General features: G+C 37.9%; 1 protein-coding gene across 1 annotated transcript in view; it reads left to right on the forward strand.

Annotated features, from left to right (window-relative positions):
- Nucleotides 1-14,732, forward strand: part of PLXNB2 (plexin B2) — a 245,525-nt gene that overhangs the window by 218,571 nt on the left and 12,222 nt on the right. Inside the window, 11 exon segments of the mRNA XM_056510938.1 lie at nt 400-576; nt 1,039-1,178; nt 2,185-2,285; nt 4,506-4,735; nt 5,697-5,878; nt 6,605-6,671; nt 6,776-6,922; nt 9,673-9,792; nt 9,794-9,830; nt 10,897-10,997; nt 12,003-12,087. Coding sequence (XP_056366913.1) covers nt 400-576; nt 1,039-1,178; nt 2,185-2,285; nt 4,506-4,735; nt 5,697-5,878; nt 6,605-6,671; nt 6,776-6,922; nt 9,673-9,792; nt 9,794-9,830; nt 10,897-10,997; nt 12,003-12,087 — 1,387 coding nt within the window.

Consider the following 14,732-nt stretch of genomic DNA (forward strand, 5'->3'; position numbering starts at 1 on the left):
TTTCGTGCCATACCCCAAATTCTTGGTAGAGAAATTACCTCTGCTAGATGATGAACACTGACAGCTCCCCTTTCCTCCCCACACCCCTTCTCAGAGAGAGTTCCTGTCTTTTTAGCCATACCTTGGGTTTGCTGAGGATGCCCCCTCCTGCTGAGTCTGGCATTTGCATTTGGAAATGCCCTCTCCCAGCAGATCTCCCAGGAACTGGAAGGGACATCTCATCTCACACCAAGAAGGAAGGGAGAGGAATCACATAATTCCCAATCACTCTGCTATTCTATAAGCTGCAATGCAAATCATACCTGCTGCAAAAAATGATCCAAATGGAAAGTTGCAGTTTGGGATTTCTTGTCCCCCAAGACTTTGTGATGATAACTCAGTCTTTTATTTTCTGTCTAGGGCAGTAACCTGAACAAAGCCATGACGATAGATGAGGCCCAGGCTTTTGTGGGTGATGAGCCTTGCAATATAAAAACTCTGACTGAAACAGACTTGTATTGTGAGCCACCAGAAGTACAGCCTCAACCAAAGAAACGGCAGAAGAGAGACACCATCAATAACCTTCCTGAATTCATTGTACGTTACCTTTTCTGTAGAATTTAGTTTTGTGTATCAATAGCACTGTTACACTGCTTCTTGGCTGCAGTAATTTGTTCTCCAAAGTTGTTGTAGTACTGTGAAGAAACTTTTTGTCGTTCTTTCTTCCTCTAGCTTCTGCCTACTGCATAAAAGATGTCACATGTAAAGAGCAGTCTCAAGGCTGCCAAATGCCTCCCACCTTCATTATATAGAAATGTAGAACTCTAGCCAGACAGACTGGGGATTTTTCTTCCTCAGCTCAGCAAAATTAAATTACTTCATGAAATAAAGTGCTAGTGACCCATATTCAGTTTAAAATATTTGGAAGTATTTCCTCTGTTTGGCAGTTTGAGCTAGAAAATCACTTGGGAAAATTACTAAGAATTTAGAATGCAACTGAGAAGTGGATCACCTTACATTTGCACTTGTTGAGACAAATGTCTGTTTTTATCTAATTAGGTAAAATTTGGACACCGGGAATGGATCCTTGGAAGGGTGGAATACGATAACCGTGTGACTGATATTCCACTGAATCTCATTTTGCCACTGGTACTTATTCCTATGGTAGTAATCATTGGCATTTCTATCATCTGTTACAGGTAAGTTCTTCTCATTAGGTGCTTTTGTTTCCCTAAAGCTTTCAAGGTACTACTTGATTATTTTCAGTTTGATTTACAGAACTATCTTCGTCTTTTTTATGAGCTGCAGAGTTAAGAAAAGGAGTTACAGCTGGAAATATGTATGAGCACCAATTCATTCCTCTCACGCATGCCAAATTCCTTGGTGTCAGTTAGCCCAGTTTCTCCTTTATATATAAACACAATTGGTCCCAGGCTTCCCAAGTAAACATGTGCAGACTGAGTTGCACACATACCCTTTTGAAATGGCAGCTAAAGTGGCACTTGTGAAGGAGATAACTTATGCTGTATCGATGCCCGTCAACATTTATGCTGCCTCTGTCAGCACTGTAGGTGGTTTTGACTAAGCTAAATTACCCACACACAAACTTCATGATTATTGTTGGAATTCACGCTTCATGAAAGGCCAGTATATATGTCTGTATTTAACATAAAACCTACTTGGTCCAATTTTAAGGTTAGTAATGAGGACCTCATACTGTCCCTCAGGAAGGGGTGGATTTCACTCTTATGGTACATATCAATGCAGCTGAAACATGAGCTGCACAGTTCTTGTGAACCTCCATCAAACCTTCTGAGTTGGATCCCAGACACACTCTTGGGTGGCTTAGAGCCATGTTGCAAGCAATCCTTGTTCAGTGCATACAAAATGAGTTTCTGTGCTTGATATATGGTTGAAAGCATTTGAAGATACTTCTTACTGGATTTTAAATTAATGGCCAAATCTGCTTTGAAGCAACCAGCTCATCATAGTGCCAAGTTGCATTACATGGAATGAAGATTTCGGCCACTGTTGCTCTTTTTCTCCTCCATTTTCTTTCTGCTGTATTTAAAAAAATCAAAGCAATGAAAATTTCTTCCAGTCCTTGGGCTTCCCTTTCAGAAGGGAAAAAATGCAATAATTGTTGCAAATTATTTACTTTTGCATTTTGTAACTTTTTTAAAATCTTACTTCTGTTCCGTAAAGACGCAAGAGCCAACAAGCAGAACGAGAGTATGAAAAAATTAAATCACAACTTGAAGGCCTGGAGGAGAGTGTCAGAGACCGGTGCAAGAAGGAGTTCACAGGTATTACAGATATTTTCACTGCTGTGGGTCCTCTTCAGCAATCAAGGCATGCTGGAGGAATGGTGCTAGCTCACTAAAACTGTCTTCTGGGAACAAATAATCAATACATCTTAGTAGTCTTCATTGCTGACATTGATATAGAGCAGATATTTTGCTATTCTGTATGAGAGAAGTAAACAAAATAAAATAGGTAGCTGAGGTTATTAAAAGAAATTGATTATTTTAGTCCAAAGGTAGAACAGAGTTAGAAACTGGGAGTAGAAACTAATTGAGATTGGGGTTGCTTATAGCCATTAATGTGATTGGCCATTAACACAAAGATAAGAATGTTTTATAAGCTCTAACAGTGCACTTAATATTTAGCACAATGACTGTGTGTGCAATGGATGCACATTAAAACTGTTTTCAGAGCTGCAAAATTTATTTGCAGCCATCAGCATACAGCAGGATAATTTGGTAAACTCAAAGGAAAGAAATAGCATTTTACCCTGTTCACTGTGGGAAAATCTTTAGCTTGATTAGAGGAGCTAGCTAATTGTTCTGTGTAAATGTAGAGGCATCATCCCAGGGAAGGCAGCAGGGTGTGTGAAGCCTCAGCATTTTCACATGTTGAGCTACTCATTGCAACACTTAAATTAGGCATCTGAGTGCAAACTTTGCAAATATTGGCCTAAATGATTACCATGAAATGTCACCTCATTATCTGAATTATACTTGCTGTTGGGTCATGTTGAAATAATCTCTATTTAAAAAAATACCCACGTGCTTTATCACTAAAGAGGAAACACCATTTCATATTGACAGTTGCTAAAAAGCAAGACTGAATAAAACAGCAATTTCAGGTTAAAGTTTGACATAAATTTAAGAAGCTCAGGGTACCTCAAAGATTTCAGCCATGCTGGAAGCCTCCCTCAGTCTCGTTTTTTCTGGCATTTCTGGGACAGGATGCTCTTTACTTGTAACTTCTTGCTTTCTCTGGAAAGCCAACTCCTTCCAGGTTCTGGACACAAAGTAGAAACAAATGTTTGACTCAATCCCCAATGGGCTTCATTTCAAGCTGCATTTTGACCTGTGAGAGGATCTATCAAGGTTCTCCCTCCCTCTCTCCACCTCCCCAGGGCACTCTACACCTGTTTCTGAAAGGAGAATGTACCTTTCTCTTACTGGGTCAAGAGTAGAGAGTTGCATATTCCTACTACTACCTGTTGGGTTGAAAGTTTCCTCTCTGCTCCACAGAGTATAAACTCTGGAGGAGTAGAATGCATATCTAAGGAGTAATCCAGTTCCTAAACTACATCCACCTTGACTTACAGTTAAATGAAACACTGAAGTCAAAATATGTTCTGGTTCCATACTGTGAAACTGTAATGTCAACAGCACAAAGTGCAAACTCTCTAAAATACACAGGAACACAGGCAGCCAGGGAAATGGACAGCAGGAAGGAAGTACTGATACCACACAGAGGGAAACCAGAAGATTCTTTGTCCCTCAGCTTTGATGAATGCTGTAAAATAAAGAGGCAAATGAATGAGAGCAATAAAACTCCTGAGACAATAGGTCACTATATTAATTAACATGGTATTCCAATCAATCAGCAATATTGGATAATTGGAAAGCCTTCAGCTAAAGTAGCTGCTCCAAAGCATGATTCTCTAGTTTTTGTCCCTTTTGAAATCTTCAGGCTTTTGAGTCACACAGAAATATTTCCATCAATTTCAGTGAGTGGATTAACCTTCTTCCTTTCCGCCATCCTCTTTCTTCCTATTAAATTAGCTTGCTTTACACTTTAAACCTCTCTTTTCTGGATTGCTGTATTTTTAAAATAACTTTCTGTACTAACTAGACTCAGAGGGTATAGAATGTGGATTGGGAAAAAAGAAAAATATAACCAAAACAAAGCAAAAAATATTGCAATGTCTTTTTCTTGTTCCGTACTATAATCCTACATTCATCTATATGAACTCAGATGCCATAAAGGACCTTTTACAGATAGGCAACAACAAGGAAACCATCAATGCTAAAGGCAGTTATCCTCATGTTACCATAGGATTAGCTGTGGTTATGGTAAATAGGATGATTGTTAAAAATAGCAAGAGAAAATGTGAGATGAAATAAGTTTTTGCTGCTGAGCTGCTTTTTCACTATTACAAGGTACTCAAGGAGCTTGTATTGCCTGCAGAATTTTTAAACTGAGCCATTAAACTGCATTGCATATTGCAGATCTAATGATAGAGATGGAGGATCAGACAAATGATATCAACGAAGCTGGAATTCCAGTACTAGACTACAAAACATACACAGACAGAGTCTTCTTCTTGCCCTCCAAAGATGGAGAGAAAGATGTGATGATTACAGGAAAGCTGGATATTCCTGAGGCCAGGCGCCAGACCGTGGAGCAGGCTTTGTACCAGTTCTCCAACCTCCTCAACAGCAAATCATTTCTCATTAATGTGAGTACTGAAGTAGATTCACCTTGTCCCTTAGCTAGACATACTTGTGTATATGTGTGCAAGACAGCAGGTTTGCAAGCACAACTGAACCAAAATTAATAAAAATTAGTGATTTTCATATGGTTCTCATTTGACAGTAACAACTGCAGACACAGGGCATCAGAGCCCGAGCTTGCTGATGGATCTCATATTTTTGTGCCAGGTCGTGTAATATGGAGTTAGTCACATTGCAGTGGCTGTAAAAAGCAGGTATTTCCCAATCTGGCATAAAAGCTGGTGTTTCAAGCTTAGTTTAGGCTTTTAAGAAATGTGATCAGAGAGTGCTGATTCCATCCTGGTTCTGCAGGGAGTCACCTATGGACAGCCCTGTACCAGAATCCCTGCCCCTGTGAAGGCAGAGGCTCCTCAAGTGCCCTATCCATCAAGACTGATGAGTGCTCACAGCTGCTCTGAAGAGACTTATAATTGCTCACTCTCAAAAACTGAAGCTCATTGTCAGACACCTAAATATAGATTTAGGCTTTTGGCTTTTTCTCTTTTTTAATGAGAATCCAGTGCTGAGCTAGTTAATGGTAGAATTAGAGTTTACGGCAGATGAGAGCACATTTACAGGTGTACTTACATTAGTGTCTTTGTAATTTGATGTGAAAGGACTGGGAATTTGGGGGAGAGTGGAGCTGATTTTCTCTTTTAAAATTGTCTCAGAACACTATTTTGCATTTAATTAAAACATCCTTTTTAAATAAAGTTTTAGTTAAGTATATAAGCATTCCTTAGGTCCATCCAGTACACTGTGTATCTAAAACCAAAATTTAGGCAACATTTTCTTATAATTTTTTGATTTAGCGCTTAGGAGATTTCATATTAAAATAATATTGCTTATCTTCTTAGTGCAGACAAGTGTTGAAGTTCTTTAGAAACCTGTCATCTACCTTGGTTTTACATTTGTTTTCTTTTTCAGTTTATTCACACGCTGGAAAACCAAAGGGAGTTCTCTGCTCGAGCTAAAGTGTATTTTGCATCTTTACTGACTGTTGCTTTACATGGAAAACTAGAATACTACACTGACATCATGAGGACCCTGTTCCTAGAACTGATGGAGCAGTATGTTGTGGCCAAAAACCCAAAGCTGATGCTAAGAAGGTTTGAATGATTGTCATATTTTCTGTATGCCTCTGGCTTTCTGTAAAAGTGTTTCTTTTGCTGAGTGATTGTGGTGAAATGCCAGAAATAGCTTGGCCCAAGCATATTAGCAAGACAAGCCCACCACGAGCAGCTGTGGAAGGCACTGGCAGGATGCTGGACAGGACTGCTTATTCAAATGCTGCAGTGTAGAAACACTTGTCATACCACACTGAACATTTCATTTACTTTTCAATCTAACTTTATTCTAAATGATCTAGCCTTTTCACCACACATCAGCTCCACAATGAGCACACATAATCAGCTGCATTGTGCATTTAGTGAGGGCTTGCTTTAGTGTTTTAATCCAGATGTTATTCCCAACAAATTTTAATAGATCTTGCTCTGTGTATGTTGTAGCTTTGTAATCTGTAGGTTGTTTCCCAGTAACTGCACAACTGGGTTAATTTTTTAGCTCTCACAGCACAGACCCAATTTAAGATTCTGAATAAAGGATATGTGCTTTTCAGCAGCGAGATGAAGGTACCTACTCTGGAATGATGAGCAATACAAAGCACTTATCCTAAAGCAAGTATATGCTTTCAAGACTCTATAGGGAAATCATTGCATTAGGAAACTGAATGCAGTTAAGCATGTTAAAATATTATATTTCAAGCAAGCACTGTTGTTATTTTTTAAACCTTGTCATTAAGTGCCCTTACTATATTCATGGTTGGTTTTTTTCAGATCTGAAACAGTTGTTGAGAGGATGTTGTCTAACTGGATGTCTATTTGTTTATATCAGTACCTCAAGGTAAGAGTTGAAGTGTGTTGCCTGTGGGGTTTTTTTTAATCAGTAACACTTTAAAAATATGCACTTAGTATGTCTTTTGATTTTGCTTTCTTTCCTTTACACAGGACAATGCTGGGGAGCCTCTTTATAAATTGTTCAAGGCTATCAAACACCAGGTAGAAAAAGGCCCAGTGGATGCTGTACTAAAGAAAGCAAAGTATACACTGAATGACACAGGCTTACTGGGAGATGATGTAGAGTACACACAGTTGGTAAGCAAAGCATGATTAGTAGATTATGAAATCATTTGTATTTTACAATTAATTCCTATAGTATTAAGTCTGTACATAGTTTTCTAGACTACTGTGAACTGCATAGAAATTCTGGTCATGGGCAGGATTGTCACCAGTTTGACCAAAACAAGTCTCCAAGCAAGAAAACAGATTATAAAGTATCTTCTAAAATAAAATTCTAATACTGCCAGTGCAGAATCTATTCAATAAATCCCTTTCATAATTTTCAGTTGGTCTGAAAAGTGGTCAGGATGTTTGGCTCCTCCTCTTCTCCCATCTAAATTCATTGATTTTTGCAGAATTCTTGCACTGCCATTATGCTTGAACTTCAGGTTTTCTTCCTTGTGATTGCTGCTAATATGCTAAGCATATTGAACATCATTTTAGAGATCTGTCCTTCAGAGACCAATTCAAGATTTTTTTTTCACTTTCTAACTTCTCTTTTATTGACATGTTAGGAGTCATTTGTAGTTGTCTTCAACTGAGAAAGATGCAGTGACATATATACAGCATGGAAAAGAAAATTAAAAAAAGGTTTATTAAGTCCCAGGTTGGGGGAAAAAAAAAAAATCACTATTTTATTTATTCTGAAAGGATGCTGATGGGAGAACTGATAGGAGAAGTATACTGTAGGACTTGCACTCATGGAGTCACCAGACTGTGGCCTAGAATGCCTGGATGAAGGATGTGTTGGGCAAGAAGAAATTTTAAGTTCAACGGGTATTTTGGGGATTAGTTGAGTTACCATCTTTATAAGTGCCACTCACAGAAAACACACTGATTGGTAATGCTGGCTTTAATCTCTGTTGTGTATGGGAAACAAAATTTATTTGCACTGTACATCATGTAAGTCCTAATGGCAATAATTCTTTATTCGATCTGTTTCTTTTCATTTAAACAAAAAAAAAACAAAAACCTGCAATTAAGCTAAATGGACCAGTGTGAAGGCAGAAAATTCATGTATGCAATCAGATGTGGGCACAACATGCATATTAGCTAGATATTAAATATTATAACATTATACAGTAGCAGTATTTGGTCTAGACTTAGAGATTTCCCATCAAACAAATATTTTATGTATGTGCATGCATGGAAGTTGATGAGATGTGTGTATATGTGTATATATGTATCACAAAAGATTATGGAGGGGGGTACTATTGCCATTAGTTTTTGGGATCTTTGGCATGACGATGATGATATAACTCTGAACAGTTAGGGAGCATTTGTGCACCAATGTAGGTTAAAGCATGAGTTAATTCCTTCACTTCTGCCTGAAAGTGAGACAAGGTGGGTAAGTACAGCATAGAGCCTTTGTCTGCTCTCTAATTGTTCTTATTTAAAAGATGAGTCTGTTTTGCATCACTGGTTACAATGACATGCTGCATACTGAACCAGCAGCAAAATCATGTCTAATTACCATAAAGCTAATAGGAAAAGGAAGGTGAAATCTCATGATTAGTTTGAGCGTTCCTGTCAAGGGACGGTGCAATCATGTTTAATTTGACTGCCGTATGGCATAGCTTTTCCTCACTCTTTCAAAATACCAACTATGCTGGTTTATTTCTGAGGTCTGATGTGATAAATTCAGTATTGTGGTTGGCAGGAGTACATGTATCTGGGAGCTGCAGTGCTTCACATGTGCCTGCCCTCCTAAGTTACCTGTCTGGCAAAAGATCCACAAGGGCCCTGAGCTGTAGTACTGATTCTTCTAGTGAAAGAAAGAGGCTTTTCATAGTATCTATTTGGGATGGTTTTTTGTTTTCTTCCTTCTTGGGAGGTATTCTGGCCATGGTTTTCTTATTTGCTTTTGTCTATTGGGTATTGAAACTGACACTTACATAGCAAAGCTGCTTTCAAAAAAAATCACTCCAGATTTAGCAAATTACAGGCTTTCATGAAATTCCCTTTAACATTAAAAAAACCCATGTCAATACTATTAGAAAACAGTAATATTTTAGAACTAGCATAAGCTACTTAGGTATATTCCCTGGAGCTATTAGTTATTATGACAACAATAGGCAGTAAATGAGGTTTTCAAACACATAAGATGGTAGAAATTATTTTTATATGTCCATGCATATGTGTATGTCTATGTTTAATGAACAGCTGGTAACAGGAGGTAAAGTTTGGAGAGCTGTACAACTCACTGCTCATCAGCTGAGCCATGTTAAATTACCATATGTACAGAAGAAGTCTGCTCATCTTTAAAACCACAGCCATGAAGAAAGCATAAAGGAAGACAAAAGCACATAATATTCTAAGGGTTCAACAAAGTACAGATCAAATGGTTATTGGGAATTTCATGAAATTTGGGCACTGCAATACCTGACCTTTTTTATGTTTAGAATTACCAGGTTAAATGTGAAGCATGTAAGGAGTCAGTGATCCAATTGCTTTATTCTTGTGTATTTCTCTTTAATAAACTCCCAATACTTAATAATATTAGCATATTTGACATGACTAAATCTATTCTGTATCTTTTCTGTCTTGTTATAGTGGGAGAAATTAACTGGAATTTATGATAGCTTGTTGGCTGCCTAACAGCAAAAGATCCTTCAAATAAACCCTCAAATAATCCATACTCTCATTGCAAATATGTGTTGCTGTGCAATAACCATTGCATGGTGAATTTCAGATACTGTTTGCATTTAAATCACCCAGAAAAACAGATTCAGAGGTAACTCAGCACTGATTTGCCTTAATAACCCAGTACATTCTTTTCTTCACAGACAGTTAATGTATATGTGCAGGAGGGAGGAAATGATTCCATACCTGTGAAAGTGCTGAACTGTGATACCATATCACAAGTGAAGGAGAAGATAATAGACCAAGTCTATCGAAATCTGCCAGTGTTCTCAGTGGCCCAAAGCTGACAGTGTAGTTCTTGGTATGTAGTTACTTGTGATGCTATATTGAACAGGTGAGACCTGTTGTGTGACTTTGTATTTTCTGAAAAAATGTCTATAAGAGGATTTTATTTCTTGGTTGTGGTTTGGTTTGTTATTTGGTTTTGGTATGGTTTTGTTTTTTTTTTAAAAAACTGAATTAATGTTCAGCTGAATGCAAAAATACAAGCATTTTGCAGCAATCTGAATATGCCTTAAAAATTAATGTTTTCTTACAGAGTTAGTTTTTCTTGACTCCTAAAGTTTTAGTATCATCAGCATTGCAAGAGCCTGTTAATGACTATTGGCACAAATGAATTCATGTCTGACAGAGTCAGTATCTCAGGTACTAATTAATGTGATAATGACAGCATGGATAATTAACTGATGGAGAATTAATGATGCAATTTCAGAAACTGGTACTGATTTTTAGTTGCCTTTATCATGGTTATTCAAAAGAATTATAACTTACAGGAACTGCACTTTTAGGAGATGATGTACCACTTAGTCTCTGAAAATCATCCTCCTTAAAGGCTTTCAAAATAGCTTTCTCTTCTTGACAAAAAAAAAAAAAAAAAAGAAATGGTGTTTCTTAAAAGGCCTAATAAACTCAGAATAAAAGCTCTAATTGTTACTTTTTTCAATATTTTCATTACTGCATTAATCTGAAAGTAGAAGATGGAATTCTTGCACTTCCAAAAATCCTAGTAAATCCCATAAAAATGTCTTTTCTATTCCATAAAATCCTACTCTGTTTTGGACTGATAGCAGATCTTTTTATATATATTTATTGAATTCTATGAGAAGGAATTTAAGTTTTTATGGAAGATAATCAGAAGTTATATGCATGATTAGGAAATGCATGATTAGGAATAGTTCATGCAAACTTCTATGCAATAAAGACCAAACGATTAAGCAATAAAAAACACAGCACTGGGGCATGTGCTTCTTTTTCATTACTTCTTTTGCTGTTCCACAATGTGTCAGTGGGTCTGTTAAACATTCATGGAGTATTTATTTTTTGTACATTGTTAAAAACTGTTTTTTCTCACTTTAATTACCCCTTAGAATGGCGTCCAGGTTCTACTGCACAGACCCTCTCAGACTTGGATTTAACATCCCAAAGAGATGGCAGATGGAAACGTATCAACACACTAATGCATTATAACGTAAGGTGTTTCAAAAATGTTGTTCACACCTGTTATCTGTTTTATTGTAGTAAATAAAATCTTCATTTGTTTATAGAGAAATTTCAGTGCTACATACAGGTTGCCCAGAGAAGTTGTGGATACCCCATCCCTGGCAGTGTTCAAAGCCAGGCTCTGAGAAACCTGGTCTAGTGGAAGGTGTCCCTGCCCATGGCAGGGGAGTTGGAAACCCTGAAGGTCCCTTCCAACCCAAACCATTCTATGATAAAGAACCAAAAGAAAAACACGGGTCTAGTCAATAAAAGATTTGAACTGTGAAAGGCTGGATCTAGATATTCTCCCTAAGCATTTTATATAAAAACACAAAACCTAAATGCCAGCACCTTGGTTTCCTCAGCATTGAAGTATCCAAATCCAAATTCCATTTTGAGCATTTGACTTTTTTCTAGGTCTCTGTATTGATCTTTTCTCTACCACTTCCTACTCCTGAGAATTGTCTTTATCCTTGCAGTGCTGTTAAATAGATTTTGAGTTGGTCTGGTTTGTTCAAAAGCCCAATCAGGAGAGAATATGTTGTACTGTCTGTTTTAGGTTTCATATGGGCACTCTACCACATACTTACAATCCACTTATCTTTCCTTTTCATGCTATTTATTGCTTTCTAACAACAGTTAATCCTGATTGGAAAAGAGAAAAGTTGGTTAATTTTCCCTAAGAAAACAGACAGGTCTGATTCTCCGTTTTCATGGTAATCCCTGGTACCCACACCAAGCTGAGGAACCACTTAAGCCTTGAAGATGCTCCTAATATTTCTGTAATCTCAGAGGAGGTGTTGATGGGAGATCTTACAGAGTGGGAGGGAGTCTATCTGAATTGCAGAACCAGTTGCCCAAGAGGCCTTGGAAGGTTAGCATTTGTCATAGATTCCCTGCAACAAATTACAGAAACCCCAGTTTATGGTTTAAGAAAGAAGTTCAGTAGCACGTGGTTCTTTCGAATAATATCTCTGTGTTTGTATTTTCAAAGGTCCGAGATGGTGCCACTCTCATCTTATCAAAAATGGGAATTTCCCAGCAGCCAGAGGATAACCAGCAAGATGTCCCAGGGGAAAGTAAGTGTCTTGTGGCTTCCCTACCTCCCAAGATGCCTGGAAGTCAAAGCCTACTGAGTGATGCTGCCGTTTTGATTTTGTTTGTCAAGTACTTCCATGGAGCCAGATATTCCCCACCAGACTATATAGAGTTTATTTTTTGTGTGTTACCCACTTATTTTCTTTGCCCTCATTATAAAAGTCTTAAACCCAAGGACTTTAACCATAATTGCTGAGTCCATACCCCAACTTTATAGAAAGCACTCTTATTAAACATTTCCTCCCATATTTAGTTTTTTAATCACACTACATCTGTAGTCAAACTGTACATTTCATCTTCCCAGAGCTTTATCTCTTTTTCTCTTTTCTTCAGCCTTTTCTCATGTTCCTCTTCAAATTTATTTCACTTCCTATTAGACTGAGAATTAAATGCAGTGTTCTAGATGAACCACAGTGGAGACTAGCTCCCCTCTCTGTGACATAAAGAATCTGATGTAATTTTTTGTTGCATTTCTTACAATTGTGTTGCCTTGCAATCTCATCTCTGTACCTTCAGATTTTTGTCTTCCTTCCCTTTGAGCGATGTTTCACCAGCTATGCTAACTTGTTTTTTCCAGGGCTTTTTAGTTGGCTTTGTTAGTTCCATTCATTTTGTCTCTTTAGATGCACCATTTTTCACAATTCCTTTGCTCTTTTTGATGTTTTCAATCTTCTGAAAGTAAGTGTCAGGAATTTCCTTGTAATGTTTTTTTCTCTTTTGCATCACTAATGCATCTGCTTCATGATTCTTGTATTGCTGTCTGCTACAGTATGCTGAATTTCACAGAAGTCAACCTGTTAGCTTGCAACCCATCTTAAAAGCTTTTACTTTTAGATGTTAGTGTTCTGTCTAGACCAATTTTCTGTATTTCAAAATATCTTGAGACACAATACCCATTACAGGCCTTGAATGCACTAAGATTTTTATTGCAGTATTTACTTGTGAATATATGTTCTTTGTCACATATATTTCCTTTAGTGACTTCAGATGTTCAGTTTCTCTGGGGTTTTTTTATCCTTATATTCAGTTATTTTACATGAGGTAGAAGTCAGATTTATGGAACAATAATTGTTGAGATCATTCTTCCTCCCATGAATTCATTTGATATGCTTTTCTGTCTAGCACTGACTGCAAAGACCATTACTTCACCTAATAGTTTCATTCCTTTAAACAGATTTACTGGTCTTAGATTTAATATGTTTCAAGGGTTGGGCAGTTAAACAGGTTGGAAATAATATGCCAAAAATGTACATTTTTCCAAAAAATGGGTCTCAGCTGATAGTTCTGACATATATGGCTATTTAGCAGAAAGGTTCAGACTTTCATTTGTTTTGAGTGTTGGACAGGAAATTAAAATGGGCAGAATTACTTACTGTTTACTTTTTACTCTTCTCCTGGATTCTTCCTTTTGAAACTTTTTCCCCAGAAAGAAGAGTCTTCTAGTGGTCATGTCTGCACTGCTGCTGCTACCCTCACCCTTTTACTCCAAGTGCCTGGCATAGCTGGCCAAGCAGTGGCTGTTCTGTCACAGAGGTGCCAACCCAGCATGTTAATTACAGAGCCATGCTGTTTAATGTAGAAGGCAGTGGAGTGCAGCCAGGTGCTGATTCCTAGCCCTGTTTAGTTTGGTTGCACTGGTGGCTGGGGCTATAGTCACCTCATCTCTAAATAAGTGGAGTGGGCTGTGAATGGACCCTGGTGGGGCCCTTAACTTGCATTGCTTTCTTAATATAGAAGAGTGGTCAGCCTTCTCTTCTGGACTGCCAGTCTTCATCTTCCTCACATCTCCACCCTTGTGGCAGGCAGTGGAGGACCAGGTCATGTTTTTTCTTTTTTTCTTTGGTTAGAATTTTTTTCTTTCCTCTTTCTCTGCAATTATATCATTCTATATGATTCAGTATGATGAAGCTCTTTGAACAAGCCTAATCTGTACTCCAAGGTGAATTCCTTAGTTATCTGTTTGGCGTACTACATTGAGCAGGAAAAGCAGACTTCTGGGGATGATCCTGTCACACCAGGGCTCTTGTATGTGAGAGAGAAGTCTGCAGAGAATTCAGATCCCAAAGTATCAAGTGCAAACCACTTCCACCTTGTTTCTTCTCCACACCTGTCTTGCACTATGGTAGTGTACCAGTTCGGGATGACAGTGTTTCATGCCAAGCTACCCTTCTTTCTTTAGCACTATAAGGTTCTCAGAGCTATCTGGTGCCAACTTGTTGTGTTGGAAAGCTATAAAATGCTACAAAGCTGATACAAAGTGAGAGCCTGCTTTGACCATGATTTGTGAGACACTGAAAAAAAGGAGAGGAGAGGATCACAGGCTTCCCCTCCCACTCATACACATTTATATGGCACAGGGATTTACAGGGTTTGAATAAATAGAAATCCTATCCTGACTATGAATGAGGCTTGTGACAAAGTGGATTTCCTTTTATTCAGTCTCATTAACTTGCATCTTTTGCATTGAGAAGTGTCAGCTGAAGCCATTGACTGTCAGCCAAAGTAGGAGGCTTTGCACCGACCGAAAATGTAAAACCATGTTCAGAGATGTTGCTCTAAAATCTGGCATTGCTTCTATGCTGCTTTTATTCAGAGCTTCTAACAGGAAGACACTGGAAGCTGGAGA

The sequence above is a fragment of the Oenanthe melanoleuca genome, chromosome 1A, assembly GCF_029582105.1.
Source record: "Oenanthe melanoleuca isolate GR-GAL-2019-014 chromosome 1A, OMel1.0, whole genome shotgun sequence".
NCBI classification, from domain to species: Eukaryota; Metazoa; Chordata; class Aves; order Passeriformes; family Muscicapidae; genus Oenanthe; species Oenanthe melanoleuca.